Source organism: Aulonocara stuartgranti (assembly GCF_965226115.1).
Source record: "Aulonocara stuartgranti genome assembly, chromosome: 6".
Classification (NCBI taxonomy): domain Eukaryota; kingdom Metazoa; phylum Chordata; class Actinopteri; order Cichliformes; family Cichlidae; genus Aulonocara; species Aulonocara stuartgranti.
In genome coordinates this window covers 17,920,843-17,936,275 of record NC_138944.1, presented here as the reverse complement: position 1 = coordinate 17,936,275, position 15,433 = coordinate 17,920,843, and the positions used below count along the sequence as shown (strand labels likewise).

The 15,433-nt window shown below is 42.7% G+C and overlaps 1 protein-coding gene across 3 annotated transcripts in view; it reads right to left on the bottom strand.

Moving 5' to 3' along the window:
- Window positions 1-15,433, bottom strand: part of grin2bb (glutamate receptor, ionotropic, N-methyl D-aspartate 2B-b) — a 147,937-nt gene that overhangs the window by 123,530 nt on the left and 8,974 nt on the right. Inside the window, exons 1-2 of one of the 3 annotated variants that reach the window (XM_082536751.1) lie at window positions 7,800-7,978; window positions 3,330-4,019 (exon numbers count right to left, since the gene is read on the bottom strand). In XM_082536751.1, coding sequence (XP_082392877.1) covers window positions 3,330-3,995 — 666 coding nt within the window. In that variant the 5' untranslated portion in view covers window positions 3,996-4,019; window positions 7,800-7,978. Of the gene's footprint in view, window positions 1-3,329; window positions 4,020-7,514; window positions 7,734-7,799; window positions 7,979-15,433 lie in introns of those variants that run through there. The other 2 variants (XM_082536750.1, XM_082536749.1) reach the window with 2 other exon arrangements.

The window sequence follows — 15,433 nt, the reverse complement described above, 5'->3', positions numbered from 1 at the left end:
TTGGCTTCTTGCTCTCAGCAAATCTTTTTTTGTCCGCCTAAAGCTAACTAACCACTGAATGAAAACAAAATTTAAGTATAAAACTCTCAAAGCTGAAGATCTTGTGACTTTTGCCACCACATCCAACAACACGCAGCTCTTTCAAAGACTGGAACCGCAACAAATTTGGTCCGCGAGCACAATTCAGTAATTTATTTTACACTAGTTTGCAAAGTGTCACAGCTGTTGTTTGCGTGAATCTACACAGATTACATGAATCTAAATCGGAAAAACGGGGCAATTTTTAATGGTTTGTGTGACTGCACAGTTCAAAATAAAATCCAGCCGCTTTAAAAATTTGAACTTACGCCACTGAAAGGCAAATCACTTTTCCTCTTAGTCTCGCTGGCCTGTTTTGGATCCTCTCTGCATTTTTAACCTCGTTTTTTTTTAGCGTTAATCTTTTCATCTTTCAATTCAAAACCTCACCCACCGCCACATCCTTAGCAGCCATGACCTTTTCTCTTTCAGCTCTGCTTTTGTCAGACTCAGAAATAATCATTGCTTTCCTCTATCTCACACTAATTGCTTTTATACAGTACGTAGAGGGAAATGTGTAAGCAAGTGGTTGCCGTGCCAACCGTATCCACTGCATTCACCCCCTCGTGTGTGTGTGTGACTGACAACAAGCAGAAGAAGAATAAAGGTTTAAGGAGAACGAGCCAAGTGAGCGGTAATCACTGAGAATGAGAAACTACTGAGATTTCCTGAAAAACTGTGTTCAGCATCAAATGCATTAACCCACACACATGCACACATTTCTCTCTCATGCGTCGCATTTCCTCAGCAGTGCTTTTACATGACTCTCACACTCTTATCAATCCTTTCGCCTCTGTCACTCTCAGCCTGTGGCCTCTGTCTCCCTGTCAGCTGCAAAATGCGATAATTATAGGTTAAGCAAACTCCTCTTCCTCCTTCACACCCACACACGTTGTGTTATGTCATAACCTTCACCCCCCCCCCCCCCCCTCACTTGTTTATTCTGTTCGCTCTGTCTTCATCTCTTCAGTATCATGTCTTCATTGCATTCTTTCTCTACGCAACGTCCATGCAACTGTCTTTTAGAGAAGCGGGGAAGAAAAGGCTGCGTAGGCTCTGAGTGTTTCTCACTGGAGAGAGCTCCTTCTTGCAAGGACATTAAAGCAGCTCTCTTTGATTTGGAGCATTCATTTGATTCTTTGTTTACTCAAATTGAGAGGTATCCTTGATTGAAAATGTTCTTTGAAGCAACAAGTCAAGGCACAAGATGCGATTTCCAGATCATATTAAACTCACTTGCTGTTTCGGGGGATTTTATGATCCATAATAAACATATTCGAGCACAGAATCAGTTCAAGCAGGCACAAATTCAAGCCACAAACAGCCATAACAGGCCGATTTCAGTTCAGCTCGGGCTCAATCACTACCCAGTTCTAATGGATTGCTATTTAAGTTGTGGTATTTTAAGTCACTTTAGCCTGCCTACAGTTGATGCATATCTGCAAGCTACTTTGCAGCCCACCTCCACTCCAGCTTCTTGTTTTCATGCTGTGTCTAACTTAATATCTGCTGTTGGTTTTGATGTCTGCTGTGTTCTGTGCTGGGTCTTGCTGCTATTCGTGGCAGCAACCCCTGGCCTAACCGAGCTGCTGAAGCTCAACCTGAGCATCAGAATAGAGGGATTTAAGTGAATCTGGATGTCGCAAGGTTGTTGGTGCCAGGCGGGCTGGTCTGTGTATTTTAGAAGCTGCTGATCTGCAAACTGTTTTTAACAGTAATTCAAAAAACACCCTCACTACAACTAAAGTATGCAGAAGAGCACTGAATTTAAAAAATACTGGAGCATGATGCAGATGGGCTTCAGCAGTAGAAGAACGGGACACTTGATCTAAAAGTCTCACAAAACTGGTCTACAGAAAATTTGAAAAACATTGCCTGGTCTGATGAATCTCTATTTCTGCCGCAACATTTAGGTGGCAGGGTGAAAAAACAGATCGTTGCCGTGTAGCAACTGTTCAGGTTGGTGGTGGAGAATTTACATTTTCACAATACACACGAGAGCTGCTAATGTGAAGTCTTTAACTGCAGCAGTTTTAAGCAATCTATCTGTAATTTTTTCTAATGATTATTTTCATCTCTGAAAAATTGCAAGTATGCAGTAGAGAAAAATGCATGTGCTATTTATTGCATGATAATATTTGCAGCTTTTTCATCGGAGGTTTTCAATCAGTATGAGCATACAGTGGTTTGACTTTTATGTGAGTTTTGAAAAATTATGGGCAATGGAGCTTTTCCGAGCCGACCCGAATCCCTGATTTAATTGCTGTCATTTCCTTAAAGTCCTCACCAGCCTCTAACATAATGCAGTACTGCGATAAAACTTTCAGGACTTTTAAAAATGTTCAATACACTTTAAAAAACACACTCAACTTATTCCACTAATAGATATGTGGCTGGAAGGTAAGATTTGTTTTTCCAAACTATAACAAGGTCAACAGAAACTTTTGCACTTGGTAACAAACAATATGTTGAATCTACTGTACGCCCCACAGCGAGCATGCATCTAAAAGTTAATTTAAAAAAAACTAAAAACAAATTTTTTAAAAACTCCTCCTGCACGCTTGTACGGACCCCGCCATTCCTCTGTGAGAAACTTAAAAGGCTATTAACATGACATCTTTGAGGCTACATTTCAAAGCTGTTCTTCCATTTCGGGGTTATGGATTCTACTTGTGCAGCCCAGTTTGTGCCAAATCTCGTGTATCTCAGTCCCACAGAGATGGTTTTTTGACTTATTATGTATTCTTTTGTTTTCCACTGTGAGTCCTTTGAACGTTGAGTCGACTCGCTGTCAGGAGCTCCGATGTGACGTCAGGCTCGGAGGGCAGGGGGGGGGGGTCTATTAACAGCAAAGTCAATCAGTCGAGAGGCTGGTTTGGAATAAGAAGCAGCACCGAGCACCGAGGGGCTGATGCAACATAAAAAGTACAAGGACAAATTAACAAATGATACTACTGATAGACTTCACACTCATAAAAAAAAAACCAGTTCATTATCTCAGAAAAAATGATTCAGCTATTTGTTTTCTTTCAGTGAATTTTGACTGGAATTATTGCAGCTGATATGATTAATCTAGAAACCTGCACGGGAATTATATTATTAGTCGTAAGTACATTACTCTAAATTGTATCTAGGAGGCATTATTCTACAGCAGGATGAGGTATATCTCTTTTCCCTTCACCTTAATATTTGTTCCCGATTATAGTGGACTGTGGATCAAAGCATTGATGCACTCAGCCGAGTTCTCCTACCTTAGCAGCCATGACCATGGCAGATCCTCCTCTGATGCCCAGTATGGGGATGTGTGTCTGTGCAGAGATGAAGTCCAGGATCTGAGCGATGGCCTCCTGATCTGTGTCGTCACCGAACACGACGCCTTGCAGTGGGTTCCTTGTCATTTGAGCGCAGATCCGATTGATGATACTTTTGGGGTCGGTCTCGTTCATGGTGACCACCTCGACTTTGGGAGGATACGGGATGTGGAGGAAGTCCTCCTTCTCAAGTCCAGCCCCCAAGGCTACTTCACTAGAGTTGCCCACCAGGATGACAGCAATGCTGAGCGAGTTGATCAACTTGGGACTGATGGGGGGAAGTGCTGGAGAGCCGGGGGAGTAATGCGGAGGGATAACTACACCCCTCTGGTTGCTGCCTCCCCTCTGGCCTCCTTGTCCCCCTGGGGAACCTCCAGGCCCAGTTCCTGGACCTCCGCCCCTGCGGGACTCGCAGACGGGCAAGAGGACAATGGAGAGGAGGAGCAGAGAGAAGGACAGAGAGAGGAAAGGCAGCGTCAGCCGAGGGCACGGATAAGGGTGATAGGATGACTGGTCTGGAGGAGGGGAGGGAGGATGGGGGGAGGAGGGGGAGATCAACTGCTTGTCCTGAAGATGGGAGTGAGAACGGTGGAGGCTGACAAGCATTGTGGAGGAGTGTAAATGCCGTCCCTGGAGGCAAAGAGAACAGAGACAGAAAGAGAAGATAAATGCAAAACATCTGAAAATGATGTTTAACACTTTAAATATGAACTGAAATATAAATTAATTAATACACAACAGTGATGATGCAAAACACGACCACCTGCAGAAAACGACAGTAACCACAGCCCACGTCAAGAGCTGGGACATATCAGATCACAGTACATTCAGAAAAACAGTCAATGACACATCAATTTGCAAAACAGGTCATGAACAGCCTGCAAAGTTTATCATCATCATGTTCTCATTTTTTCAGCTTTGCGAAAAAACATAAGAGAAACTTCAACAATATAACTCAGTTTACCTGTCGGTTTGCTGTAATTATAAAGAAACATTACTGTCATAAAACAAAAATGCGTAGGCACGGCTTCTCGAATTAGCCGTCCTACTTCGGTGGTATGGCAGAAAGGACGCTGTAAAACTGACAATAACACAGATAATAATAAATCATTTTGCTCTTGGGATGTGATCTTTTCTTGCAACCGAGTGCTTCCTGATGCAAAATACAGGAAAAAGCCAAAAGGTGTAGCCTAAATCGCTGCAATTCCATCCACTGAGCTTGATTGGACCCTTTTGTAGGTTGATTCTGGCCTGCGAGTCAGCTTTTTGACACTCTTTTATTAAGCTTGTAAGCAGCTGGATCTCACAGTCAACATCTTGCATATTGAAGGTGTAAATACCTGAGCTGTTTTGGCATGGGTTGCCAAGGTCCTGCTGTTTGAGAAAGGACAACCCCTGGCAACAGGGCTAGGATTCAAATCACCTCACAACTTAAGGACTTGAAATTGTGTCCAACATAATATTTTTTCCCAAAAGTTTGCACTGAGGAGTGTTCCTAAATACACTCCTCAGTTTGCCGACATCTGTTTTCAGTCTCACTACAGCTTTCCTTTCAAACGGGCCAGTAACTCGCCATTACGCTTGCCGGACATACACTATATTGCCAAAAGTATTCACTCACCCATCCAAATCACTGAATTCAGATGTTCCAATTATTCCCAAGACCACGGGTGTATAAAATTTAGCACCTAGGCATGCAGACTGTTTCTACTAACATTTGTGAAAGAATGGGTCGATCTCAGGAGCTCAGTGACTTCCAGCGTGGTACCATGAAAGGATGCCACCTGTACATCAAATCCAATCATTAAATTTCCTCACCAATATATATTCCAGAGTCCACGGTTAGTGCTATTATAACAAAGTGGATCAAATTTGGAACAACAGAAACTCAGCCATGAAGTGGTAGGTCACATAAAATCTCAGAGCTTTCTGCTCCGTCAATCGCTACAGACCTCTAAACTTCATGCGGTCTTCAGATTTGCTGAAGAACTGTGTGTAGAGACTTTCATAGATTAGGTTTCCATGGCCAAGCAGCTGCATTCAAGCCTTAAATCACCAAGCACAATGTAAAGTGCCGAATCCGGTGGTGTAAAGCATGCTGCCACTGGACTCCAGAGCAGTAATAATGTCTTTGCTCTTTGCTTTATGTTAAGGATAAGGCTAATAAGCCCAGTTCTGGCCAGGCTATCAAAATACAGAAAATTTGACCCTTTAACCGCAGAACAAGCTAAGTGACCCATATAGCTGGAAATAAAACCTCACAGAGAGAGAGAGGGCTGTGAGCTCTCATAGAGCATCAAGTGACAACGCCACATCCATTAAACTGTGCCGTGACTTCCTCGGAGGAACCCTGTGGCACACATCAAAGACAGAGCAGGAAAGAGAGGGAGTTTTGTGTGTTTGTGTGTGTGTAAGTGAGTGTGTGTGCGTCTCTGTTTTAAGGGAGTCATGATAGCACTGGGTGCATTTTGACAGATTGACAGCCTCACAGCTTCATGGACTTGCTGCCAGGCTAAGTGACCATTAGACACTCACTGAGTGTCTCTCCCTCCCTCCCTCCCTCCCTCTCCCTCTCCCTCACTGCTTCCACTGCTTTTCTCTCCTTAGCCCTCCAAACCTGTCTTTTTGGTCGCTCCCTTCAACCCTCTGAGACCCATTTGCTGATCTTTGAAGTCAACTGCAGACCTGTTAGTCAGTATTATTATTGCCGGTATTCGCTGCTACTATTAGCACATGTACAAAGATGAGCGGAGACGAGCATGGAAGGAAGAGGGGCGAAGGGAAAGAAAGTGGGAGAGATAGAAAAGGCAGAGGCGGGGTGAAAGATGTAAGCAGAGGGAGGTGACAGGCAGGGAGAAACACAATTAGTCATAGCCTGATGTGAGAATTGTGGTTTCTGAGTGCGCGCACATACAAGTGAACAGGGAGTGCAAATTTGGGCATATTTTCTGCACAGATAAAGATGAGGAATCCTAATGAGTATATGTTTATGCCTCTATTCTAAATTAAGCACAAAGGAGCACTTGAGGAGAGGGATAAATGAAGGGTAAGAATAAAAAGCTTTGTCTCTCTACCTCCTTCACACAACACCTTTGCTAATCTTTTATTTATCAAGCAGCCTGTGTGTTGCGGAGCTGATACAGTCAGCACCCATAGCATAAAAGTCCAAAAAAACCAAAAGAGGGAGAGAGAAGTTGTGAGCACTGCTGATGTCTGACAGAAACCAGCAAATCTGCGCTAAAAGAAAGAGGCCGAACCGCCTGGATGTGATCGCCACATACCAAAGAAAAAAAACCAAACAGTTTGTCTAAAAGGTCTAATTACCAGAGGTTTGTCAGGCTTAATTGCAGGTGCACATGCTAATTGTAAACGAGCTGAATTCTCCATGAAGACACCAGAGCCTAGAGAGAGAGAGGAGGAGGAGGAAGCGAGTGGGAGGAAGGCAGCAGAGAGAAGAGGAGAGAGAAGAGAGGGGCGAGAGGAGAGAATAAATAGAGACATACACAAAAGAGATGGAGGTGGAGGAAGGAACAGCAATAAGAAACCCAAAGGAGGGAGTGAAGGAGGGAGGCGTGGAAGGTGGAAGAAGGGAAGATTAAAAGAAGACATGATTACCATGAGATGATAAAAGAAGGACCAAGGGTGGGGAGGAGGTTAATGAAATGTTTTGGGGTCTATTTTTGTTTTGTGAAAGCTATAGTGTACAGTAAGTTGGATAAAAATGGCTGAACTTCTGAAAATGAGCAGATGAAATCACTCAGAGAGGGCAGTGGAGAGAAAGTATGAAAAAAATGTTTAAAATCCCACAAGAAGTGTGACAGCAGCAGGAGAGGGAGAGAGAGCGGAGAGACGCACAGAATCATCCGGGTTCCTGTGTAACGGCAGAGCTCGGTTTCCATGGTAACAATTCAAATATGCCTCCACATAACACCCTGGACAGGAAGATACACACAACCCGCACAGTACACTACATGCAGTGCGTGCCCTCTCCTAATAATACACAATTTACTTTTTATCTAAGCTGGCGCATATTGCCGGCGCCGACTCTCACTGACAAAAATAAAATACTTGTAACATAAAACAAACATCACGAGGGCCCCTTCCGCGCAAACATGTGCACAACACCTGTGAGGTGAGTTAACGCGCTCCTGCAGACGGAGAAGATCCAGTCCTCCTTTTTTCTTTTTTTTTGACCGTCCCTCACATTAAAAATGGATGTCCAGAAGTGCTACCGGCAAATAAACAGAAATAACACGATGGATGGGAGCAGCCAGCCGGCAACACTGAGCAGGAGCGGCTGTGACATGTGGACTAATCAGACCTTCATGCAACGTCTCCGCCGTCATTAACAGCCCCCCCCCAATTAATAACATTTAAACGCAGGGTGTCGAGAGTGGATTATTTACTCACAGCCTATTAGAACAAAACAGCATCAACAAATCCGAGCTGACATTTGAATCTATGTGCTCATGCGTGCCCATTACAGCGCACACACAGCAATTACAAAGAGAACATGGATAAGTGGCAATGGGCGCTAACACAAGACACTGCCATAAGTGCACTTCTTGTATCCAGTAATTTACTGCAGACGTGATTAAACGGCACGTGCAGACACAAAGCCCAAATGTGTGCTCCGTGGGTCAAACACGTTTCTGAAACCAACAAATTTTCGATACACCCCTCTGCCCTTTTGTCTCTCATTATGTTTCTCAGACAGGCATTGTTAAAGTTAAGCGAAACAGCTGTGAGGGAAACAGAGCCAGGTTTTATGGTGAAAACATGATCTGTATATAAAAGATGGCCTTAACAATGTCAAAAACTTGAATAATGGCCAATAGGGGACGACTCTGCTGATTACATAATTAAAAAAGCTTGAATATAGATGTCTATGACAAAAAAATGTCCTATTGGCTCGCATATTCTATTGCTGTGTTCTTGAATAAGTTGGAAGTCTAACTTTCCGAATCCCAGTTCTAATGTTAATCTGGAACACTCCCTCAGCTTTTACCACTTGGAAAGCTAGAGCAACCCCAGCAACTCTGAGTTAGTATTCCAAGATGGCAGCACTGGATGTAAACAGCAAAACCTTTCATTTATATTGCCACTGTTGTGTATTTATGACTCGTTAACTAAGCTATGCACAGAGCACTGACCAAGCTCTATCCACAAATGTCCTGTGCAGTGTTTTTAAGTGCAAATAAACAATTATTATGCTGTATTGCTAGTGATACCCGAATGGCTCTACATTGCTAAGAACCAACACAAATCCTGTTTTTCCTGCTCTTCCTGCAGTGTTCCGAGCTATCTGGAAGGCAGCATATACAACACAAAGGGCAACATTTGCAGGTGAAGAACAAAGCCAAAGAATGCAGTTCCTATAGGTCCCACTAGAGGCTGCCTCCAATGTGGATTCAGTTCTCATGTTAAAAAGTTTATAGCCAGGTACAAAAGATCAGATCAGAAAAAGTGAAAAGTGCAACACAATTCAGAGATGGAGAGAATTTGCCTTAAAAGTAAAAGTTGCACATTTTAAAACACGTTGGTAGTTCCAAGGAACAATTCTATTTTGAAGTCAATTTACCATTTGTGTCGCACTTTTCCAAGTTGTACTACTAGTACACAATATTTACAGACAAGCATGAAAAACTACAAGCAACTATGGCAATCTGCTAGCAACCAAAGCAATCTCTTTGGAAGTTTTTGGTGCAGCACCTTCTTTGCATCCAGTTTAATCCAGTGAGAGCCAGGAACCACTGCCAGCCAGGGAAGGATAACACATTTTTCCCTAGCAACTGGCAGTTGTATCACATATAATATTGTGGACAACTCTTAGGCAATCCACACCAAACTTGCTTTAAAAAGCCAAAATGGCAACAGTAAAAATGCTCAGCTTGAGGCTTCACAGTATGACCTTGTTAACTAATGGGTGGTGGTTATGTCCATCTTTTGTATACGGTCTGTTTGTGAGTGAAATAAAGATAGCTCTTAATGAAAAATGTCCTATGTGTTGGTCCAAGCATGAGTGTAAATATAGGTCCAGAAATAGCTTCTTGCATTAGGTAACGCTATGTTAATTAGCCATGTGCTCATGTTGCTATTTGGTAATACAGAATTGATAATGTAAGGCTAGAGCAGGTGTGCCTCAGGTTAAGAGTGAACAGATTCATCATCAAGCCTGCAGTTGAAAAAATATTTTTTACTTATTATGAGCAGAAGATAAGGAGTGTGGATCTGGAGAATGGTTAAATCCTTAATACAGTCAGACATGTCATCCCTCCTGATTGAGTACGTGGCCTCATGTTTTCCCCAATGTGAGAAGATGAGTTTGTGCCCTCCCTACATGCACCAATACACACACGCACACCGTGAGGTTAATGTGCGCACAGCACCATCTGGGCTGAGCTAGATCATGCCAATAAGATGGCGCCATCAACCGTATCGGCCTTAACATTTACAAAGAACATTGATCACAGAAGTCTGTCAAATGGCACAGACCACCAATTGAATAACCAGAGCTGCATAAGACATGCAACTGCACAAGCTCGCCATCACAGGGCTCCAATCTGCCAGTGAAAAATCGACATGATCAATCAGTCCATCAATAGTTTGCTTTGATCAGCTTGTCCCCTGTCAATTCCCCCAATTTGTGAGGACTTTACTGGTCACATGTTTCCCATGGATATTGCAGCGGATTACAGACTCCAGGGTGTATGCTGCACAGGCTCTAAGCAGCCGTCTGAGACATTAAAACTCAAGCTGCCACTTTATTTGAAACATACGTAGGCCATCATTACCAGGCCCTGCTATATCCCTGGGGGCTTGATGTGGTGGGTTGAACTGTATAGTGACTGAAAGGCATTGTGGATAACATAAGCTGACAGGCATATCTATTAAGGAGCCCATTTACATTCAGTGGGTGGTCAGTTAAAGGTAAGAGTGGTACTTTTCTCATCCGAGCTGAAGCACACGCTGCATCAGACATGACTTATAAGTAATATCAAATTGCACTAAACTCGACGCTTTGGTGAATTAGAAAACTACTTGACTTCGAGGAATACACACAGTATGAGCCGACAGTCCAACAGCGGAAAAAAAATCTCAGCGTTGAGGGTTTTTATTTAATTTAAAGGTCTGGATTTCCCTCGGTGAGACGCAGCAGCAGGTGACAATGTTTGACATTTCTGCTTATTGTCGTAACTCCAACACAGCATCAATAATTCAAAACTGTACTCTATTAGCTGGTGGAGATTGGGAGACTGGTTTTTCAGCCACACAGGAGCAAATCAGCAACTGTCTCGCGTACTATATCTCAATGTCCAAAGGGGCCTTAAAATCACAGAAGGAAGCTAGTTTAAAATAGAGATGGACCGATCCGATATTACGTATCGGTATCGGTCTGATACTGACCTAAATTACTGGATCAGATATAGGAGAGAAATAAAAACTGTAATCCAATCCATTAAATATCACAAAAGCACCTCACAAAACTTGCCACATGGCGCAACTCAGCTGATAACCTTAGCAGGTCGGGGCAGCATGCGTAACATGATAGAGCGGCTTTGGAGTACTAGACCTGTTGGCGGTCTGGTTGAGCATTTGGAGCCTCGCTACCAAACCGGCATTTCATCTCTGAAAAAATTATCCAAGAGAGAAGTAAAGCAAGTGTGTAAGTTCATCTCTGAATGTTTGTAAAGCATTTACACGTTAAGCTTAACAACCGATACATGGAGCGACTGCCTCTCTCCCCCTCCCTCTCCTGTTGCTACTTCAATCATGACACTGATCAATGATCAGCTGATCGGCTTTTCTGTCGCGACTCTCGCCTCTCTTGTTTGTTTTTGGCCCACTTTACACCAGAAAGAGGAAACCAGCGGATAAACAACAGCAGCACGTTTAAGCTTAATAAGCTGTTGTTAGAATTTATTTAATATTATTTTCTACACCAGGATCCTTTTTTACGTAGCTGACAGCTGGTAACCAGAGATGGGCAGTAACGCGTTACTGTAATCTGATTACTTTTTTTAAGTAATAAGTAAAGTAAGGGTTTACTATTGCAAAAACGGTAATTAGATTATCGTTACAATACCTTGGTCACACTAGAATAAAAATAGGAGGGAAACTTCCTGACTCTGATTGCATTGCTATAAGTAGCTACCATAACCAGTTGGTCACCCAGAGATTGAGCTTGCAAGTTTGGCAATAATTCTGGTCATGCTTTATTCAAGGTAAATGTTGAACCCTTCATAGCCGCATAGCAAGTAGTTGGTGAGTGTTTTACTTCCATGCAAAATCCACCTAATGCACTTGAAAGGAGGAAACCTCTGTGCGACCAGTGTCACCAAGTGACACCAAGCAACCTCCTGCCAGGCATTTTTGCCTAGCGACCAGTCGTTGCCAGGCAGTCACTGACCGATCTCCAAGCTTGTGTGACTGGGGACCACAGTGAAAGTACCTATTGATCTTACGTTTTAGCTCAATGCTTCCATTCATGTGCTGGTGACATAATATGTATTTTAATTTATTTTAACTTTTTGCTGACATAATTTTTGTTATTTAAGCTGCTAAACGACACATTGAAGTGAAATTCTGAAAATGGGTTTTGAGCACTCACTCTCACTTTCATTTTGAGGACAGTCGTTTTCGGTGTTTCGATGTCACAGCTCTTTAGGATGTAACCCTTTTTATTTTTAACAGAATTAGAAAACTGACTCACGAGCTGTTTCATAGATGGAAAAGACGTGTGCTCCATGGAACAGCTTGTATTTCACCAAAAAGTGATGTGTCAGTCAGACTCATGTGATACCGTTGTATTCACTCAGGTAATCAGACATCATGCAGCTATAATGACTCTCCTGCAGAGGTGGTGGAAGCTAACAAAAGTTCTATTTACATCCTCTATAATTATTCAATTCACTCTCACAAAGTCTCACAAAGTCAACTGTCAGCGAGGCCTGGCTGTTAGCAGCAAAATACCCTGCCTCCCCACTGTGCTGTTACAGTCATAACTGGATAAAAAGATACAGACTAAGCTGCTTTTGTTCACCGTGAAATCAAATGACCAGAACCAAATATGCCTCGGTCCATCTTTAAACGCTTCCCCACCCTGCTCTATCTGTGCCACTCCCGTTTACATTTTCCTAAATATTATTCACCCCTCTTAAACAGGAATCTAAACATCTTTTTAAAAGACGAAAGACCTTATTAAAACAGCCCGATCCTTTCATTTTTCAGCCAATATTTCTCAAACATGAGCAAATTGTTTATTTGCGTGAACTATTTCCAGCTGTGGACGAATACTAAACACAAATAATAATTTGGTCCTCAAATGAGTATTTAAGGCTGCGGGATGGTGATTTAAAGACTAAAGAAAAACGTCAACAGCTACAGCTGTGTGGATATGCGTGTGTTCTTTTAAATTACAGCGGAGGGTCTGTAAGGAATAAACCATATAAACCACATCGCACTTGTTAATTGGTTTTTGCCTCATATCAGGAATGCATTGACCATTAGATAAATAGCCTCTTGTACTGAATCATGCTGACACTTTGGATGCTTCAAGATTTTAATTTAGTCACTGAGTGGGATGAGAGAGGCTGAGAGAAAGCAGATAAAAAGATATATAGTTTTGAAAAAGAAAGTAGACCCTCTGAAAGTTCTAAGGTTTTACATATTAAAGCAATAAAAATAAATGTTTCTCTTTCAGTTTGTAAAATACAACCTCAGATGAACAACAAAATATGGCCTATTATACCTAAGCCAAGAAGCAGAAGCAGTGTGTGAAATCTAAGTACACCTTCACAAACGAGAGGGTCAGTAACACCAAGGTGCTGCTAGTCAAATGCACTTGATTACCTGATCATCAGCAAATGTGAGGACCTCCATGAAAGCAGCAAAAGCGGTTTTGGTAGTTAGTAGCAATTGTAACCACCCATCAATCTCAGAAGGCTTATAACACTATTTCAATTTGTAATCTTTGTATAGTTAGAAACATCTTCCCAGGCGTCGATGTCCCAGGAAACCTACCACAAGGTCAAACCCTGCAATCCTCAGAGGAATTGCAAAAAACCTTGAGAGCCACTTCACAGACTCCATAGGCCTCAGTTAGCATATGAAATGTTAAAGTTCATGGCAGAACAGTTAGAAAGAGACTGCACATGTATGGCTTATTTGGAAGGGTTACCAGGAGAAAGGCTTCTCTCTCTGAAAATAACATAGCAGCAAAGTTTAGGATTGCAAAGGTGCAACAGAACACAAGACTTCTGCAAAAACCATATCTGCACAAACACCTCACAGCAGCTGTTAAGCACAGTGCCGGTGAGGTGATGATCTGGGCTTGTTTTGCAGCCACGGGACCTGTGCACCTTGCTGTCACTGAGTCCAACCCCAAACTCCTTTGTATACCAAAGTATTCTAGAGTCAAATGTGACACCATCTGTCCGGCAGTTAAAGCTTGGCTGAAAATGGTCATGCAACAGGATAGTGATGCCAAGCACAGCATACTGCAACAGAATGGCTGGAAAACAAAAGAATGAACGTACTGGAAAGTCCAGACCTCAAACCACTTGAAATGCTCAAGACAGCTTTCCAAATGTGAATCTCCACAAACTTCAATGAACCTAAGGAACGTTGGAAAGAAGAGAGGAGTAAAATCTGTTTAAGTAATCTTTAATACTTCTTCCCTACCGACTAATCTGTCACCTTGCGCACTGCGTTGCATACGGGCCAGAATGGCAGAGAAAAATCACTGCCTTATTGAAGAGGGTCTTGGGTGTTTCATTAAGTGCACTTTAGTTTGGTCGAGAATCCTCTCCCTGCTAATTGCACTTATAACGAGACGCACTGTGGATCTCTACTGTTGTACTGAAGCTGCCTCAGCCCTCGAAACAACATTATATGGTCTCTTCATCAGAGGCAAATAAACTGACTGGGACAGAGAGTGCGCACACGCGGACAACAGAATATACACACTCAGGCAAAGGGACGATGACAAACACAGGGTTGAGGCAGGATCCATCTATCCCCTGAGGTCTTCATTACCTCATTGAAGCCATTTATTCCACTGAGGTTACACTGCCACAGCAGTCCTCTGTTTCGTCGGTGCATGCTTCTGCAATATGTATGTAATGGTACAATAGCCTACAGTGCACACTGTTTTTTCTTTTTCTTTTTAAAAAGGGTCTTGTAACTCACTCTGATACAATGTGCTACCCACAGCACAGTGTATAAAAAGCCACTCACACCATGTTTTCAACCTCGGCTGAAATGTATTTTCGCAGGTTTCTTTTAGTGGCCTTTCTGAAAAGCAGAAACATGATACCGTAGTTTTCCATCCACAAGCAATTTTGGTCTCAACTGCTTCTCTGGTGGCACAATCTGAGTGTTGAACAGCTACAGCTCTCTTGAGGATTTGATAGCAAGCCTGTGGCATCAAGGGAGTAGATAAAATAACTCAGTGGCTATCCACTCTGTCTGTTTTATAATTCCCCTTAATTACCTGAGGCCACAGACCTTTGAATTCCTCTACTACACATCGTCATACCTCCTCCAGCATCGGCAGCTGGTCTGCCCTCTCTGTGCCAAGAAGACAAGTCATTTTGTTGGATTTACTGAGCTGTTGTGCAAATATAATACCCAGACTGTCAACCACTGATAACAAATATTACAGGAAAAAATGTCCTTGATGTGTCTTAGAGCGAGTCTAAACGCTCGGCACCAAACCTCTCAGCTCTGTCAGCTGGTCACCATTCAAATAACATCCAGAAAACATCTGCTCCAACCTCTGGCCAAGTTTTCCTCAGTGTGCGGATGCACGTGTCACACCGAGGGCTATGGTGTGTTTCTGTTTTGTTTTCTCCCTTGCACGTGGCAAAAGGTGGAAATTCAAATAAAGACCTGACAAATTTAATGTGTTTGAGCCAATGATTTGGGGGGGGGGGGGTTTCTACATAAAACACATTTTAGCATCTCTAAAAGAGTTTTGACTTTCCATCGAAAGAAAATCAGAAGGACAAAGCTTGTGACTCTGAACCTGCCAGACAACACTG